General features: G+C 45.7%; 2 protein-coding genes, 1 long non-coding RNA gene and 1 pseudogene across 3 annotated transcripts; 2 read left to right on the top strand and 2 right to left on the bottom strand.

Moving 5' to 3' along the window:
* Positions 1–6,525: 6,525 nt before the first annotated feature.
* LOC117855099 (putative receptor protein kinase ZmPK1) lies at positions 6,526–9,329 on the top strand. The gene has a single exon (XM_034737376.2). It carries the CDS (start codon positions 6,678–6,680, stop codon positions 9,162–9,164), a length of 2,487 nt encoding a protein of 828 aa, XP_034593267.1. The 5' UTR covers positions 6,526–6,677; the 3' UTR covers positions 9,165–9,329.
* Positions 9,330–9,400: 71 nt separating this feature from the next.
* On the bottom strand, positions 9,401–10,293 carry LOC117856445 (transmembrane emp24 domain-containing protein p24delta9-like; annotated as a pseudogene).
* A 299-nt stretch (positions 10,294–10,592) lies between these two features.
* Positions 10,593–17,734, top strand: LOC117854800 (uncharacterized). The gene is made up of 5 exons (XR_004640382.2): positions 10,593–10,854; positions 10,994–11,054; positions 16,742–16,898; positions 16,979–17,122; positions 17,241–17,734. It is a non-coding gene; the product is annotated as an uncharacterized lncRNA (long non-coding RNA).
* LOC117854798 (putative receptor protein kinase ZmPK1) lies at positions 12,706–15,528 on the bottom strand. The gene has a single exon (XM_034737051.1). It carries the CDS (start codon positions 15,420–15,422, stop codon positions 13,047–13,049), a length of 2,376 nt encoding a protein of 791 aa, XP_034592942.1. The 5' UTR covers positions 15,423–15,528; the 3' UTR covers positions 12,706–13,046.
* Positions 17,735–19,348: the final 1,614 nt, after the last annotated feature.

The following is a 19,348-nucleotide window of genomic DNA, read 5'->3' as shown; positions in this document are numbered from 1 at the left end:
AAGTCCGAAGTGTTTGAGAAATTCCATGATTTTCAGGCCATGGTAGAGAGACAATTTGGTCGCAAAATTCTCACCATGCAAACTGATTGGGGAGGGGAGTACATAAAATTGCATAATTTCTTTACCAAAAGTGGGATTGTGCATCATGTTTCCTGTCCCCATGCGCATCAACAAAATGGAGTTGTTGAGCGCAAGCATAGACAGATTGTCGAAATTGGGCTTTCCCTCCCCGCTCATGCCTCTATGCCACTAAAATTTTGGGATGAGGCTTTTGCAACAGCTGTTTTTCTTATTAACCGTATGCCTAGCGCTACCATCCAGCATGAAACACCTTTAGAACGCTTGTTTAATCAAAAGCCTGAATATTCCTCTCTTCGGGTTTTTGGTTGCGCCTGTTGGCCCAACCTTCGTCCATATAATCAACATAAGCTTGAGTTTCGCTCAAGACGATGCGTTTTTATTGGCTATAGTCCTCTCCATAAAGGGTTCAAGTGTCTAGATGTGTCATCCGGTCGTGTTTTTATCTTCCGGGATGTTATTTTTGATGAGTCTATTTTTCCTTTTTCTGAACTCCACTCCAATGCAGGAGCCCGTCTCCGTGCTGAAATTAATCTATTACCATCAGACCTTGTTCCTTTATCTATTCCTGGGGTGGAACCTGTAGCAGACCGTGTGTTTAATTCCGCTAATGCTACTCACCAGAATGGATCTAGTGCATGTGATAACAGGATCTCAGATTTGCCTCCTAGTGCGAGACATGAGAATGATGCGTCACGGACTCCTGGGCGATCTGCTCCGGGATCGGGGCTCTCCAACTCTACCGGCCCATCCCAACAACGCGCCAGCGCCACAGAGACGCTGGTTCGCGCTCCGGCACTGCCTGACCCCGCGTGCACGCCGGGTGCCCCACCTGGTGCTGACGCGTGGCCGAATCAGGGTTCAGGCGAGGGGGAGACAGGAGCTGTGCCTGCGCCTGATTCTGGAGCTGTGCCTGCGCCTGATTCTGACGCTGCGGACGATGCGGCCGAGAGAACAGCGCCTGTGCCTGATACTGCAAATGCAGATCTCCCTGTTGATGAATCCTCTGTGCCAGCACCACATCACCCAGCACCACATCACCGGACCCGGCTGAGTGCAGGTATTCGTAAGCCAAAAATTTATACTGATGGAACAGTCAGGTATGGTTGTTTTACTGCTTCCGAGGAGCCACAAAATTTAGATGAAGCACTAAATAATAAAGAGTGGAAATCAGCAATGGATGCTGAATATGAGGCTTTAATTAGGAATCAAACTTGGCATTTAGTTCCTCCAAGAAAAGGGATTAATATTATTGACTGCAAATGGGTTTATAAGATAAAGCGAAAAGCGGATGGGAGTCTGGATAGGTATAAGGCTCGTCTAGTTGCAAAAGGTTTTAAACAGAGATATGGTGTTGATTATGAGGATACTTTTAGTCCTGTTATTAAGCATGCTACTATCAGAACAATTCTATCTATTGCTGTTTCTAGAGGATGGAGCCTGCGGCAACTTGATGTACAGAATGCTTTTCTTCATGGTTTTTTGGAAGAAGAAGTGTACATGCGTCAGCCACCTGGTTATGAAAGCAAGGCTACTCCAAATTATGTCTGTAAGTTAGATAAGGCTCTATATGGTTTGAAACAAGCGCCAAGGGCGTGGTACTCGAGGTTGAGCAGAAAATTGTGTTCTTTAGGCTTCAAGGCTTCGAAGGCTGACACATCTTTGTTCTTCTATCAAAAAAGGGCCTGTTACTATATTTATTCTCGTATATGTTGATGATATCATTGTTGCTAGCTCCACACAGGAGGCTACAACTTGTTTGCTGCAGGACTTGAGGAAGGAATTTGCTCTCAAGGATCTTGGAGAGCTGCACTACTTCCTTGGGATAGAGGTAAATAAATTGAGGAATGGTATTCTGTTGACCCAGGAAAAATATGCTAGAGATGTATTGCATCGTGTGGGCATGAAGGATTGTAAACCAGTAAGTACTCCTATGTCTACATCAGAAAAATTGTCAGCACAAGAAGGGACACCTCTTGGACCAAAAGATGCTACAGCATACAGGAGTGTAGTAGGTGCATTACAGTACTTGACTTTGACTCGACCTGATATTTCTTTTGCTGTGAACAAAGTTTGTCAGTATTTACATGCTCCTACGACACTTCATTGGGCGGCAGTAAAGAGGATCTTGAGGTATTTAAAACACACCATGAAGATTGGGCTCCGTATTAGTAAAACCTCCTCTCTTTTGGTGAGTGCCTTTTCAGATGCAGATTGGGCAGGAGATGTAGATGATCGTCGGTCAACTGGAGGATTTGCAGTATTTCTGGGGTCTAATCTGATAGCATGGAGTGCAAGAAAACAAGCCACTGTCTCCAGATCAAGTACAGAAGCTGAATACAAGGCTGTAGCAAATGCCACAGCTGAGATTATGTGGATACAAATTCTGTTATATGAATTGGGAATACAGGCGCCCAGAGCTGCCAAATTATGGTGTGATAATATTGGAGCTAAGTATCTCTCTGCTAACCCAGTTTTTCATGCTAGGACAAAACATATAGAAGTGGATTATCATTTTGTGCGAGAAAGGGTAGCAAGAAGATTACTTGACATTGAGTTTATATCTACAAGAGATCAAGTTGTTGATGGCTTCACAAAACCATTGCCGGTAAGACAATTAGAGATGTTTAAGAACAATCTCAACTTGAGAAGTTTAGATTGAGGGGGAGTGTTAAATGTAAAGATATATATTGTATTTATCCCTTTGCTATTCCTAGACTTATGCGGCTGTGGTGAATCTTCCAGAATAGATTAGATAGAGTTTGTTGTAACAAACCACAGCCAGTTCTCTAGGGATGGAGCCTATGTAAGCCACCGGTGCCAGGCGTTTTGGTAACCATAAGAATTAACACGCAACCGGCCAGGAGCTCTAAGTTTGGGGCCCTGCCGTTCCACCACATTGCGCCTCTGAAGCTTTTTCACATTCAATTCTCGACAGGCCTTGGAAATGTTGAGAATTTCCTTGTTGTGCATGGAGGAGGAGAAGAACAGGCCAACTATGAATGAGATTGCCAAGGGTCTCACAGAGTTCGACGATGAGGACGGGCACCCTGCGTACCCGTCATGACCGCGCGGTAGATGATAAATAGATTAAATTGACGAAGCATGCCTGTTTTTACTCTTTTTTCTTTTTGAAAAGCTGCCTGTTTTTACTTTAGCCAGTAGTCTTCATGCTTAACTCACTTAACTGTTTTTCTGCTTACAAACACCATTAGTACAATAAACGGTGTATAACATGTGTAAGACAAACAGAATAATAACTTGTGAATTAACATGTGTAAGTCAAAATTGTTTACCTACTACTCTCTCATTTTTCAATACTTCAACATAATACTCATATAGATGTGTATCTTTATCCAGTTATGATTGATTTTTAGTTAGTAATTACTCTATAGAGTTTTATTAACACTATGATATTAAGCTTTTTTTCTCCTTCTCAATCATAAAATGGTAATTTTTAGATGTTGGAGGCTTATTTTAATTTTCCTTTACTAATTTTCTAGAAAGGGCCTCACAATTACACATTTAGTCATTAGTTGTTCTTGTTGGTCTATCATTAGAAGCAAGGAATGCTTTTGTTAATTGAAGAAGATTAGTTATGATTTGTAGTATTAGGAGGATGTAATAAGTATTTAAAACAAATTTTGCAAATAGTAATTTGTTATTAGACCCACTTCGTCTATATTCTAGTTACAAAAGGCTTGCATTACATGGAAGACTGCATATATTGGGTCAGTGACTTGACGCTCTACTGTATGTGTGCAATGAAGCATGATGCTCGCTAGGTAGTTGTTTTCACATGGGCACAGGTGCCACATAGTGTTGCTTGCGTGGTTTGTGGTGCATAAGTTGCGAGCTTCCTCGATCTTCCATCTCCTCATCTACTGCAAAGCGACTGCATCACCCTCTACCTCCAAGGCGTTCTACCTCACTCTGGTCAATTGATTTTGTGGGGTTGCAATGCAATCTTATGTTCTTTTCCCATGAATTTTAATTCTTTTGGGATAAAATGAGAAACTTTTTTTTGCCCCTTCTCTCCAATCTAATGACCAATGTTGTCTATTCTTGGACTGTATGGTCAAGATCTTGCAGTACGGCAGAGACCAAGATTGGAGTACGCTGCCTATTCGCCATGGTTGAAGGGCCAAGCTGATTGTCTCGTTTGTCCAACCCATTATTTTAGACGTGATGCTTTTGCTTTCCAAAAATGCTCCACGGACACAAGCTCCTCGCTGGCTGTAGCAAAGCGTCGTCCAGTCATCGCAACTTCTGGAGTTCGCCGAGCATCGTGACAGAATCCGAAGCCGACGTCGTCTGTCTATCCTCTCATATTTAGTTCTAGCCTGGACGATCAGTTTACATGGATTGGAAAGCGTTTTATTTTACTTTTTATAGTGTCGTTTGAATCTTGACAGATGCGTGTTGTGAGTAGTCTGAGTGTTATATGGTTATGCATGTAACGTGGAAAGCAAATAACGAAACATATATGTTAGGGATTTTTTAGAAATCAAATCAGAATTGATAAACTTAAAAATACGGTGGCTTCTTACGAACGTGGTGTCGAATTCTTTTCCAAGTACTGATATACATATATCTTACCGAATACGGAATATTTTAATACATATGGTGAGCTTCAGATTGAGATATGGGTTCTCACGTCGACTCATAAAATTCTACGGGAGTTTATACTTCCATGTAACATACTGAATTTGACATAGATACATGGAATAATTTAAGACACGTGTGAACTCTATGTCTCCGTATATGCTATGCTATGGGAGCACATACAAACACGGAATTTGGAGTTTAATATATACTGAATTTAATATATGTTTTATTAATTATAGTTCTGAATTTTGGCAGAGTTTTTTCTTATTAATTGAGACCCTTAAATCTTCGTAAAATCCAACGGATCAAATCCTTCTCTTTTTTTACGATTAACGTGGGAATTTCTAAACCCTCTCTAACTTCAACTGTATTAAGATAAGTTAGCTCTGGTGGTCCTCTGGGCCAGCAAGGAAATTCCAAATCACGTCCTTACTTCTTCCAAGCATTCCTTCCAAGAAGATTGACGTCAAGCTTCAGCAGCCTCTCGATCTTCGTTGCCATGCATGCTATCGTTCAATTTTCCAATCAAGTGGGCTAGAAATTACGCGCTCAAGCGACTTTCCGACGACTAGCTACCGCTACGTGCCATGAGTGCTCTTTTCAGCACGTCCCAAGTGCCAGATTTTTTATGACAAGTGTCAAGTGATACCACGACGCATTTGCAGGATGCATGCAGGTTGCAGGCCGATGGACACAGATTGATCCGGATGGCCGATAAATGATGTATTTCCTCCGGATGATCCCGAGGGCATCTCTACCAGCCTAATAACTCTAGTTAATAGGGATGTCCCAATATTATTTTCATTGTTATTGGAAGAGTTACTTTTGCAGTTTCCCAATAATCTCATCCCAATCCAATTAACATATTGGGAGAGTCACAACTCCTCCTTTGTTTAGGGAGAGTTGAGGTGAATTATTAGGTTATCCTAATAATTATTGAAAAAAGGAAAAGGTAAAGGGAGACTGCTGGAGCACTATTTTCTTATCAACTCTCCCCAATATGATAGTTGGATTCGGGAAAGGAAAACTGCTGGATGCTCTGAGTTCTTACACGCATTCTTCGCCTTGCAAATTGCGCAGGTTCTCCGTCCTGTTACGCCGTGTTGGATGGGCAATTGCCAATTGGACGCAATTCTAACCCTACTTGTAGTATTTTTATGGTCAACTGCCGGTTGCGAAACGATTATATGTTGATCTGTTTACGTATCCATGGTTATTATTATATATGCGCATATATATGATCTATTCCATGCCGTGTCTATCTAATATATAATTTCTAGTTTATTAGCTAAGCCTAATCCGACCGACGACTTCAAGCTTGTTGCAATGCGAGTCAGTCAAGCTGTCTACCTGTCTGGCTCAGACAAATCCAGCTTCTCTTAAAAAAAGGTCGACGGCACTACCTTCTTCAGGACATAGCCAAATTAGGGAGATAAAATTAATTAAGGACACGAGACGGCATTTCATGGAGCGCGCAAGAGTTAGGCCCAAGGACGACGACGTAGGTAGCGTGTAAGAAGTGGCGTTCAAATCTGGAGGACGATCAAACATTGTCGGATTCACCACACATATCTGTAAGGGCATCGAACAGTAGTTCGGCAAGCATGCCGAATAATTTCATTGATCATAGCACGATCTGGTGGACCACAATTTTGTTTTGGATACTGTGCACTGAACCACGAGCAATTGCCTAGCGTGTCACTAGCTTCTGTCTTCATGGGGCACACGACACGTATACGTATATCCCAGTCACTTTCATCAACGAATATTCAAAGGTCCAATTCCCTGGAACCAGTGTAATCTACTGCAACCATACATATACGGCATACGCTACACGATGGTAGGCCAACACTGACCTTCGCGATCGACCGAGACCTCGCACGCACGCACGCGTTCATGCTGGTGACAGAGAGCTAGTATCTGTGAAGGCTGATGCATATACATGATGTGATTAACCCCATGCACGCAAGCAACGTTCGGGAGCTGTGTGCATGGGCAGATCAGTGGCCATCTTGCCTCCCGTTCTTGCACGAGCACAACAAAGTGGAAAGATGGCAAGCAGATACGGAACCTGCCTTGCCTTCATCTTGCTGCTCGCCACCGTCGCGCCGTGCCCGTCGGCGTCGGCGCAGCACACACTAGGCGCCGGCTCCTCTCTGTCGGTGGAAGACCACGAGCGGCCGTTCCTGACCTCCCCCGACGGCACTTTCTCCTGCGGCTTCCGGGAGGCCGGCGAGAACGCCTTCTCCTTCTCCGTTTGGTACACCGGCGCCGTGGAGAAGACCGCCGTCTGGACGGCGAACCCCGGCGCCCCCGTGAACGGCCGGGGCTCGAGGATCTCGTTCCGCCGCGACGGTGGCCTGGCCCTCGACGACGCCAACGGGACCACGGTGTGGGAGAGCAAGACGAGCGGCGGCGGCGGCAGCGCCCTGGCCGTATCCCTCCTCGACACCGGCAACCTCGTCATCTCGGACCCGTCTAACAACAGCGGCCGCGCCGCGTGGCAGAGCTTCGACTGGCCGACGGACACGCTGGTCCCGTCGCAGCCGCTCACCAAGCACATGAAGCTCGTCGCCGGCTACTTCAGCCTCTACTACGACAACGACAACGTGCTGCGCCTCCTCTACGACGGGCCCGAGATCTCGAGCATCTACTGGCCAAACCCGGACAAAGATCCGTTCAAGAACGGCCGGACAACGTACAACAGCTCGAGGATCGGCGTCCTCGACGACAACGGCTTGTTCCTCTCCAGCGACAATCTGGGAGTCAACGCCTCCGACCTCGGCCCCGGCGTGAAGAGACGGCTGACCATCGAGCAGGACGGCAACGTGAGGATCTACAGCATGAAAGCGTCCACGGGGGGCTGGACGGTGACGTGGGCGGCGATGGCGCAGCCGTGCTACGTCCACGGGCTGTGCGGCCGGAACGCGATCTGCGAATACGAGCCGAGCCTCAGATGCTCGTGCGCGCCGGGGTACGAGATGGTCGACCGGCAGGACTCGCGGAAAGGCTGCAAGCCCATGTTCACCGTCACCAACTGCAGCCTGCAGGCGTCGCCGTCTCCGTCGCCGGAGCAGCGGTATAAGTTCGTCAAGATGCCGCACACCGACTTCTACGGCTACGATCTGTGGTTCTACCAATCCGTCACCTTCGAGTACTGCAAGAAAATCTGCTTGGAGACGTGCTTGTGCGTCGGCTTCTCCTACAAGCTTGAGGGCCAAGGCGTCTGCTACCCGAAGAGCGTGCTGTTCAACGGCTTCACATCTTCATCGTTCACCGGGACCATCTACCTCAAACTACCAATAGATTTCAACGCCTCAGCGCCTACGGCCACCGCGCGGAGCACCGCAGGCCTCGCCTGCGATCCTAACGTTTCCGTGATCGTCCAAGGGTCACCAGGCACGTTCGGGAGACCCGGAAACGACGCGAAGTGGCCGTACTTGTTTGCGTTCGCCGGAGTACTGGGAGTTCTCGATCTGATCTTCATCGCGACAGGGTGTTGGTTCCTCTCCAGCAAGCAGAGCATACCCAGTTCGCTGGAGGCAGGATACAGGATGGTGACGGGCCAGTTCAGGAGGTTCACGTACCGGGAGCTCAAGGACGCCACGGGGAACTTCAAGGAAGAGCTCGGGCGCGGCGGCTCCGGCGTCGTGTACCGCGGCGTGCTCGACAAAGGGAAAATTGTGGCGGTGAAGAAGCTGACGAACGTGGCGGGAGGCGACGAGGAGTTCTGGGCGGAGATGACGGTGATCGGCCGGATCAACCACATCAACCTCGTCAGGATCTGGGGGTTCTGTTCCCAGGGCAAGCACAAGCTTCTCGTGTACGAGTACGTGGAGAACGAGTCGCTGGACAGGCACCTGTTCGCCACGGACCGGACGCTCCCATGGCGTGAGCGATACAGGATCGCGCTGGGCACGGCCAGGGGCCTCGCGTACCTCCACCACGAGTGCCTGGAGTGGGTCATCCACTGCGACGTGAAGCCGGAGAACATCCTGCTGACGCGGGAGTTCGACGCCAAGATCGCCGACTTCGGGCTCGCCAAGCTGTCCAAGAGGGACGGCGCCGCCGGCGACAGCATGCAGCTGTCCCACATGAGAGGGACAACGGGGTACATGGCGCCAGAGTGGGCGCTGAACGTGCCCATCAACGCCAAGGTCGACGTGTACAGCTACGGCATCGTGCTGCTGGAGATCGTGATCGGGAGCAGGATCTCTGAACAGAGGACAGCCGGTGGTGAGCGGCTGGAGAAGTCGCAGATCGCTGAGGTCCTGAGGCAGGTGGTGGCCAGTGGGGACATCGCGCCCTTGGTGGATGGCAGGTTGCAGGGGCAGTTCAATCCCCCGCAGGCCCTGGAAATGGTGAGGATTTCTTTGTCGTGTATGGAGGAGAGGAGCAGCCGGCCGACGATGGATGACATCGCCCAGGCTCTCGCAGCGTGCGACGATGAGGACGAGCACCCTGCCTACAGGTCATGACTCGTGAGTCGTGACCACCCGATAAAAATGGCACTGAACTTTAGCTGTAGTAATCTGGGAATTGGGAAGGTCAGTCACTGCGAAGTCTCTTCAGGGTAACACTTGCTATTAACTGTTTACAATATTAGGCCGACAAATTAAATGGTTGATGATGCTTAGAGCGCACTTAATTGTTTTATATATGTGTTTAATTGTTGACTTTCGATGCGATTTTAGAACCTATTTTATCGGAATAACGAAATGCAAATCTCAAAATAAATTTTGCTGTGCCAATACTCGCATCAAAATTGCAGTAAGAAATGTCTTGGCCTCTTTGGAGATGCTATTATTGTAGCCTGGCACGTAAGAAAACTCCAAAACTCCAAGCGTTTCTCAAAAAATTATTCTTCAAAACTATGCATTGAGGATTTTTAAAAAAAATTTACCCCAAAAACATTTTAACCGACAACGATCACTTAATAATAATCCTCAATATTTCCAAAACAGACCACCTCATCGTCCTGCTCTCCTTCCCGTCTCATTCTTTCTTCTCCCCTCCCCCATTTCCAAAACAGACCACCTCATCGTCCTGCTCTCCTTCCCGTCTCATTCTTTCTTCTTCCCCACCCCCCCACCGGTCCGCCAACTTGGTTGAGATGTCCACGCCGGCGGTCTTGCATCCCGCAGCCGAGGTAGTCGCCCGCCTCCGTCGCCGTGAAGGCAAAGTGCCCTGACTGCACGTTCTCCGCGTAGTGCATGCTGTTCCCGTACGGCGACGTCACCTGCACCACCATCAATTGAAGCAAAGAGCCCCAGTTACTCAAACACAAGCATGGCCATGGTTTCCGCATCCCAAATCACCGGAGGCCGATGGGCGCATGGCGCTGCTCGCTTACCCTGAGGGAGATGCGGTGCGATTCGGGGAGCTGGGGGGAAGTTGGGGTCGGGCCCGACGACGTGATACTTAGCCGACGGCCATGGAGTTGACCTTGATCTCATCGGAGATGCACTTGGTGTGGCCGGACTCGAGGTCGAACCGGAGGGCTCGCGCCGGCCGCGGGGCCGAGAGGAGCGCGAAGGCGACAAGGAGGAGCAGCGCGGATGGGCGCGGCCACATGGAGGCGGGGGATCCGGGGTGCCGCGCGGCCATTCACGGGCGAGGGACTCGCGTTTGGCTCGTGGGGAGGGGAAGGTGATGTGCTCGTGGATGCTTGGACCTTGTGAGCGCGACTAGTTGAAGAAGGTTTCTCGACTGATCCTCCGCGTGTATACGAGGCGACGAAACATCCGCGTATTTTTATGGAAAGAATAGGGAACTAATTTTTTTTTTCGATTTTGGGACAATTTTAAGGAGTTTTTTTGAGTTGAAGCCAGGAACGCGAAGGGCCTCAGCAGTTGGTTGACATCACCTTTGAGGGCCACTAGCAGCATGGCACCCACACGCAGCAGCCCAAAACTACCCTAAAAAGGCGGCCGGATGCGCGGTTTCCCGGCCCGCCGGGCCCGCTCGCGGTTGGGTCGGCGGCTCCAGGGAAACCATTCGCGCCGCCGCCCTGCCGTCGTGCAGGCATGCAGCCAGCCGTTTTGGAACCGAGCCCTCGGCGCATTCCGCGCCGCTCCACCACACAGCGCCGGCAGCAGTTGCCTCAGGCCACCGGCGGCCCCAACCAACTTCTCCGCCGGGCTGCGACAGCGGTGGCTCGCCGCGCAGGTGAGGCTTATCTAAAATCTCCTTTTTGTTGCCGTTAGTGCTTAGTGCCTCTGGGGAATTCTGACGAACACCCTTGGGGCACCGACGAGCCTGCTCGATGTTGTCATAGTTCCAACTGCTGCAACTGCTGATCTTTCAGTGTGAGGAATGAGGATAATGGATCGCTTGGCTTAGCCTCATGATGCTGTCTGTAACATCTGGTAATTTTTCCACTCATCGACGCCGCAAGCGTAATGTTGTCAGTTTGTCATAGCACTGGCATATTCAGATACTTATTGTGCTGCAACTTGCTAGTTTTCTCAAAAATAAAAAAAATTAAGAGCAGGTAGATGACTTTTTCAGCTAGTACTTTGTTTGCTTTTGAATTCGAGGGCGCAACTTTCAGATTCTAAAATTCGTTAAAATTAATGCAACTTAATGCTGCCACCTATACGTCTCACTTGTATAGAGATGAGGTGGCCTCTCATGGATGCAAATGCAAGGAAGGGGTCATCAGAGGTGGACTAAAATATTGGACACTGTTCTGACGCAGCAGAGGATCTAAGAGCAATGCAAACAAAACTCTTTTTATGTAGATGAAATCTATGTGTTGAAATTAAGTGAATTAGGACCTGTTTGTTTCCCTCATGGATTATATAAGCTTTGGATTATGGTCCAAGGGTAGTAAGGTAAAAAATCATCATGGGACCACTTTGGGACAACAAATAATCTGAAATAAGCTACCCATGTGTCTTAGAAGTTAGAAGGCTTATAAACAAACTAACTTTTTCATAGTTTAATCCAACAAGATATATCACTGTGAGAATATTCGCTACCATCGAAACAGCTTCATTTTTTCAACGATCCATTACAATTGAACAAAATCAAAAAAGCCTTTTAATCACAAGCAAACTGGATAGGCTAGAGAGGAAACCCAAACATGAACCACCAACAAAATGGAAAAACTTATATAGAATATATAAAAGAACATTAACAATAGCAGTATTACTAGGGGATCTAAAGCCTAGTTCATGGCATGGATTGCTGCTTTCCATGCATTTCTATCTAAGGACATCTCTTTAGGTATATTGCACCCATTCAAGTCATTCCTTTATTATCTTCTCCCATGTCAGATTCGTCTAACCCCCGCCCCTGCTAATATTATTGTCACACCTTAAGAATCTACTATGCATTGGTGTCTCTAGATGCCTCCTTTGGATATGTCCAAACCATTTTAACCGGTGTTGGACAAGCTTTTCTTCAATGGATCTACCCCTAGCCTATCATGTATATTGTTGTGTAACTCAGTTCGTCCTTGTATGAACACAAATCCAATGTAATATACTCATTTTCTGCGACATTTGATTAGTCAAACATGTCGCCTCTTGGTAAGCCGACATTTTGCACCATACAACATCGCAGGTCTAATCACTCTTCTATAGAATTTACCTGTTAGCTTTCATGCACCCTGATTTAATTCTGTGGCTAACATCTTCATCAATATCCCCACATCGCTGTAGCATGGATCCCAAATATTGAAAAGTATTTTTTTTCTTGGGCACTACCTGACCTAGGAAACATCTTCCTCCTCTAGTCTAGTAGAACCACAATCTCACAACTCATACTTAGTCTTCAATCTATTAAGTCTAAAACCTTTCAATTCTAGAGCCTGTCACCACAGCTCCAATTTCCTATTCATCCCCTCCCTACTCTTATCAACTAGCACTACATCATCAACCAAGAGTATACACCCAGGGATATCTCCTTATCTGTCCTTTGCGACCTCGTACATCACTAAGGCGAATAAATAAAGGCTCAAAACTGACCCTTGATGTAGTCCTACTTTAACTGGAAGTCATAAGTTTCACCATCAGTTCTTCGAACATTATCGCAACATTGTTGTACATATCCTAGATGAGCGTAATGTATTTTGTTGGGACTTTGTGTTTGTCCAAAGGCCACCACATTACATTCCTTGGTATTTCATCACAATCCTTTTACTAAAACAATGTGTGGATCTGTCTTCTGCTCCCTATGCCTCTCTATATGTATCCATTACAATTGAACAAAATAATAAGTCTACATTTGTCCTGACATGGACTCGTAGAACAAAAGAACTGACTTACTTTCTAGCAGAAACTCCTTTTCTTACTTTCAAATATTACTCCAGAATTTGAAGTAATTCTTCATTTTGCAAATTTAAACATTGCAGCTCACCATGAGTAGGCGGGATGATCATCTTCATCATCACATGCCAATAGTGCTTTTACAATGTCATGCATTGAAGGCCTGCTGTTTCTTTCTTCAAGACAAGCTGTAGCAATTTTCAACATTACCATTGCTTGCTCAGGATTGAATTGACCATGCAGCCTTTGATCAACTATATCCTTGACACTGCCACTCTCCGTATACTGTTTCAAGACCTGTACGAATAGTTTAATCTCGACTTCTGTCCCATCCACTGTTACCCCACTTGAGATCCTACTTCCTGTCACAATCTCAATAAGGACAACACCATAACTGTAGACATCGACTTTTGCGTTGATTGGGGAGTTCAACGCCCATTCTGGTGCCATGTAACCCATTGTTCCTCTCATGTGGGTAAGGTTGAAACTGGATCTGTCTCTCCTTGAGAGTTTGGCTAGTCCAAAGTCTGCTATCTTAGCTTCAAAATCTCGGGTCAGGAGTATGTTCTCTGGTTTTATATCACAGTGGATCACCCACTCAAGGCATTCATGATGGAGGTAGGCCAAGCCTCTTGCTGTTCCCAATGCAATTTTGAATCGCTGGCTCCATGAAATTAGCCTCTCACTACTTACATTGCCAAATAGATACCTGTCCAGTGATTCATTCTCCACATACTCATAAACCAGTAGTTTGTGTTGACCCTCAGAGCAAAAACCCCACATCCGTACTAAATTCATATGGTTAATCCTTCCAATTATACTCATTTCTGCCCACAATTCCTCCTCACTGTGTGAGAAATTTGTTAGCTTCTTCACCGCCACTACTCGCTTATCTTCAAGTACTCCTCTGTAAACGATTCCAGAGCCCCCTCTTCCAATCTCTTCCTTGAACTTTCCAGTTGCTTCCTTTAACTCCCGATGTGTGAACATCCTGAATTGGTTTGTTACCATCCTATAGCCTGCCTCCATTGATTTGGGAATGTCTTGCTTGCTTGAAAGAAACCACCAGCTTGTACCAGTGAAGAGCAGTACTAGGGCTCCCAGTATTGCTGCAAACACATAATAAGTTGTCCAATTTTTATCAACACTGTTTATGCCATACATACTTGAAGATCCTTGTACAATCTCAGGAATATTCTGGTTGCACGTGAGACGGGACTTTCTGGAGTCTGAGGATGTTGATATCCCCAAATTTTTCGGTAGTTTTATATAGTTGTCTCCAGGAAAATGTGGGTACCTGTAGCCGTTGAAGAGAAGAACTTTGGTGTAGCAAAGTCCAGGTCCCGTTTTGTATGTGAAACCAGCACATGAGCAAATCTCCAAGCAGGCCTTCTTACATTCTTCTAGTGAGATGGACACGTTATATGTCTGATCAAAGCCATAAAAGTCAGTATGTGGGAGCTTGATGAACTCAAAGTCTTCTGCCTTGTAACTTCCATTGCAGATTTTGCTGAAGTTTGGCCGGCAACCTTTGTTCCAATTCTGCGGGTCAGTCATCTCATATCCTGGGGGACATGAGCAATGGAGGCTTGGCCAGTATTCACATATCCCATTCTTTCCACATAGCCCATGCACACCACACATTTTTGCTACAGCCTCCCATGAGACTATCCAACTCCCTCTTGATGCATTCAAGCTGTACATTCTGAGGTTTCCATCATAATCAAGTGTCAGCCTTCTTTTGGTCATAGTGCCCCAATCAGAAGACTTTACTTTAAGTAAATCACTTGACCGGAAATAACCTTCAGCATCAAGGACTGCAATTCTCGAGCTGTTGTAATTTGTCCGCCCATTTTTGTACACTGTGTATTCTGCACTTGGCCAGTAGATGCTTGATATATCTGGCCCATCGTACATGAGGCGCAGCACATTGTCATTATCAAAATAGAGGCTATTGTAACCAGAGACTAACCTTGTTCCTTTGGTTAGGGGCTGAAAAGGAAGCAAGGTGTCAGTTGGTGAAGAGAAACTTCCCCACAAAATTTCACTGTTGCCATTTCTTATGACAAGGTTGCCGGTGTCAAGAAGGACAACTGTCGTGCCCTTGCCAGAGCTCGTCTTACTGTCCCATGTCACGGTGCCATTGACATCAGTCAGGACCAAATTGCCATCATGGTTCAGCAAAACCTTGGAGCCCTGACCATTCACAGGGTACTTGGGATTTGCAGACCACACAGTGGTCTTTTCCGCAGTGTTGGTGAACCAGATGGAGAAGGAGAAAGCATTCCTTCCAACTTCATAGAAGCCACATGAGAAATCACCATCTGGTGAGGTAAGGAAGGTGTGTTTGTACTCTTCTACCAATAAGGATGAGCCCCTACTTAGAAGCGGCATGGGTGAAGCATCTGAGCATGGAAGAATTGGGAGCAATGGAAGAATGAAAAGAAAGAGGAACGTGGCCATTTTTCGTGGTGTGAGAGATGTGCTATGGTTCTTCCATTTATGAACTTATTTAGCCCTAATCTAGCTCCCACTTACTGCCTAGGCACTTTTTTGGAGTCAAATTTGAATTCCTGCTGCAACTTCTTACTTCAACACCTAAGCCAGGAATATGTAGGTATTTCTTCAAGCAGACTGTCCCATCTGAGTCACCTATGGCGGCTTTGGGATGATGTTATTGGATTAGGGAATTCTTTAAGTTCCCGCTTTGAAGGTTGAAGTCTTAATTAACCTGAGTTAAGAGTGCAAATAAATCTGTTTCCTTTTGATTTTTTAGGACATTACATGCAAGATGGTAGACGTGCTTTCTTCAATGAAATATCTTTGTCCTCCTTCTTTCCATATAGCACCAATTCTGTTGAGCTATCTATCAGAGGCCAGCCCTCTGAAATGGCAACAGAAGTTTGTTGGTGACAAGCTGCCTTTTCTATCTCAATATCGATACTTCTGTAGTCATTGGTTCTCATTAGGTCTTTCTGTGGGGATAAGCGAAACTGTGAGTTGCTCACTACTTTGAGCTAGGACTTCATAGCGTTTATTGGTGTCATTATTTGGAAAGAAGAATCAGATACTGTTACATGATATTCGGGCTTATGAGTCATTAATTTATGTAGTCCTGATTCACTTCTCACTGTCTACCAAAGAATTTTCGTGAAGACAAACTTGAACCCATGCTGCTAATTTTTATTTCTACACCTAAGCGAGGAACCAGTATGTATTTCTTCGCGTGGATTGTCTTGTATGAGCCTGTGGCGGCTTAGAGAGAGAGAAAAAAAGAGGAATGTGATATAATTAGGGTGTTTTTTAAGTTCCTATTTTGAAGGTTGAAGGGCCTAATTGACCGGAACTATGAATCTGAATAAATATGTTTACTTTCTTTTTTGTATGACGTTCTGTGCAAGATGCTGCATTTGTTTTCTCCAATGTCAACCCTTTGAACCGGCAACAGAAGTTTGTTGGTGACAAGCTGATTACTCTCTCAATTTCAACATTTTCGTAGTCAATGTTCTTTCTTTGGTCTTTCTGTTGTGGGATAGGAATTATGTGCTAATTTGAACTAGTATTGTCCTTCTTTTTATTTTATGAGTTGGACGAATTGCTTTTGTGGACAGGTGGTTTAGCTGCCTGCCTTTTTGCCTGTTTGTTATTCTAACGAAAATGACATTTGAGTGCTACTATCTATTGATCATAGTTTGGATTTAGAAACCAAACAAAGAGATAATGTCAAGCATCTTGAGCTACATAGTGCAAAGTACCATGATACTTCTGTTTATCCGTTACAGGTGTGGTTTGCTGTATGGTGCTACAGGTTGCAGGCTCAAATCATACATTTGAGGCAGGAACTGTTGGACCGCACATGCTTTAAACCCAGAAAGTTGTGCTCCTTCATTCTGGGTGTTGCTCAGTAACATAGACACTGCTTTAAATGCTTTGTTGAAGGTCTGTGCATTCTTTTCTGACCAGATGTTCCATATTAACAACATGACAACAATTTTCCAGCCTGACCTGTAATCCTTCAGAACCAGAAGCTTTGATCCACTGCCAGACCACCAGAGCAATGCAGCTAAAGTGATTAACTGATTATATTCTGGCGTCTGCTGAATTCCTCGCCACAAGTTGATTTCTTTGAAAATTTACTTGGAATAGGAGCATCGAAGAACCAGGTGAGGCATGGATTCTGGTTGGGTTCTGCACGAAGTAACAGATGGGGTTCTGGTTGGTTTCTGCACAAAACACAACAATGAGGTTCTTATGTTATATGTTCCAACCTCGCTTGTGCAGATTGTCAGCGGTGTGACATTCATTGTATAGCTCAATAGAAAAAGATTGCGCTCCATGGGGTTCCAGCTCGGTGTTGAATGGAAAAGAAAATGACAGAGTCAATCCGAAGAGCAGGTATGGTGATTGAGATAGCTAACCAGAGCCTGTTTGTTTTGGTGTCCCGGTAGTTTTTAGCATGGACTCCTGACCAGGCAACAACTATCATGACGTTGCCACTGCCTGTCTGCCTCCCAGTTTTTAGTAAAGCCACGATTGGTTTACCTGTCTTCTAGCTTTGGCGTGCAGAAACGAACTAAAGTTCATTTTCCCTATTTTATGTTCCAAATGATTGATATGGGCGGCATTATTTATATTCCATATTCAATCACTTCAGGCCGCCGTAGCTGTCTGTGATTTATGCCTTGTAGCAAGTATCTGGTTCGGCGTGCTTCTATAATGTCAGCTCAATGAACACAAATATGGAAGAGATGTTAATGCATTTGCATTTTGCAGTAGTGCTCTAGTTTTGTTTGTGCAATTTTTGCGCGCAGAGCTTCCGTTCCATGGATACAGTGTCGCCATAACGGACTAGAACACGGCTGTTGTCGTTGTCGCCAGTTTCTGAATGAGATCTTCAGTTCAACGCTGTCAGACCAGAACAAGGTGGACGTGCCGGGGCCGTCAGCCTGTACACGGCCTTGAAAGCGTCCAACTGTACTGGGAATGTCGCAGGTAGGTCGCTCTCGCTCAGACGCTGATGCAGGTGCGAACAGATAAAAAAACAATTTATATTTAGAGCACAGTTGATTTTCTTTTGTCCTGTATGTATGATTATATCCGTGTAACTTGGAACCCGTGGAAATGCCCATGTATTTTTAATGCAACGTTCCATCGCAATAAATTACGAAATATTTGTGCACAAGTTTTTTTATAGAAACCTGAAAATGCCCATGTAGCCTGAGATTCTAAAATATTTGTGGTAGAGCGAAGGAAGGGCTGAGCCCATTCGACTCATTACTTGGTGCTCACGTTTCTTTTTTTTTTAACGAACAGGCATGAAATCTACCTATTATAGTAATTAAGGAGAAGAGCTCACATAAACAGCGACATTATACAACAAAGATTTTAGAGTTGGACAAAAATCTCTCAAAGCTCTAGCTCCCCAATGCTCCACGTTCTGTTCGGCTGTACAGCCCTGCGGCTGCAGCTGCTGCCGCCCGTGTTTAATCTACTGTAGCAGCTGCAGCAAAGCAGGTTTGCTGGCTGGCTGCACATCCGGAAGCACAGCCGAACAGAGCATTACTTGGTGCTCATGTTTCTAGCTAATTATTATTCCAGGGGTATACAACGCGCTTGGTCGCTAACAAGATGTTTGGGATGGTTTCGTCAAAATCGGAGATGCTCCCTGTGACGGAACCTTCCAAATTAACCTGACTAAAATGCATTGAAGTCGCCTGACACGCGATTATGCACTTTAAGCAAGTCAACTTGGTCGACCGTCGGATTTCCTCCGATAAACCACATAAACAGGATCGAGAAGCATCGCTCACGTGAAGGTGAGTAGCACAGAGGTTACAACATTCCATCATGACAACATAGTTCAATAATTTATTACATCAGAGTTTTTGAAACTCAAACCGAAATTTGCATGGTTCGAAGTCAAAGGAAAACAGCGGAAACTAAACGTCGATACATGACATCACGACGGAGCCGATCATGACATCAAAAATTCCTTCCTTCGCCATCCGAGGAAGGATCCCACAAGACGGTCCAGCCTGGAGGAAGCTGGGTCGGCCAAGTGGTACCAGCAACCAAACTATTACCTGAAAAAGATTAGCCACAATAAGGTTGAGCAACTAGTACTCAGCAAGACTGACCCGTCGGAAAGACACGACCGAGACCTAGACATGCAAGGCCTTCTGGCTCTGGGGTTTTCTTTGCCAAAGCGTCTAAAGTCAGTCCTTACTTTCAACATTTTAGCTCATGTTCTACGTTACTTATCCAGTCTAGATTAGCAGCTTATACTAAACAAGCATGATTTTCAAGCAATTACTTAACAAGCATCAACTTAATCTCATATTCATGTTCCATCTTTACTCAGTGCGGAATAGCGATCAAGTAGTCCCAAA

The sequence above is a fragment of the Setaria viridis genome, chromosome 5 (genome assembly GCF_005286985.2).
Source record: "Setaria viridis chromosome 5, Setaria_viridis_v4.0, whole genome shotgun sequence".
Classification (NCBI taxonomy): domain Eukaryota; kingdom Viridiplantae; phylum Streptophyta; class Magnoliopsida; order Poales; family Poaceae; genus Setaria; species Setaria viridis.
This window is presented reverse-complemented; position numbering and strand designations above follow the sequence as displayed.

Excerpts from the sequence above, each read along its gene's own strand:
- LOC117855099 (XM_034737376.2), top strand. The coding sequence starts at position 6,678 with ATGGGCAGATCAGTGGCCATCTTGCCTCCCGTTCTTGCACGAGCACAA.
- LOC117854798 (XM_034737051.1), bottom strand. The coding sequence starts at position 15,422 with ATGGCCACGTTCCTCTTTCTTTTCATTCTTCCATTGCTCCCAATTCTT.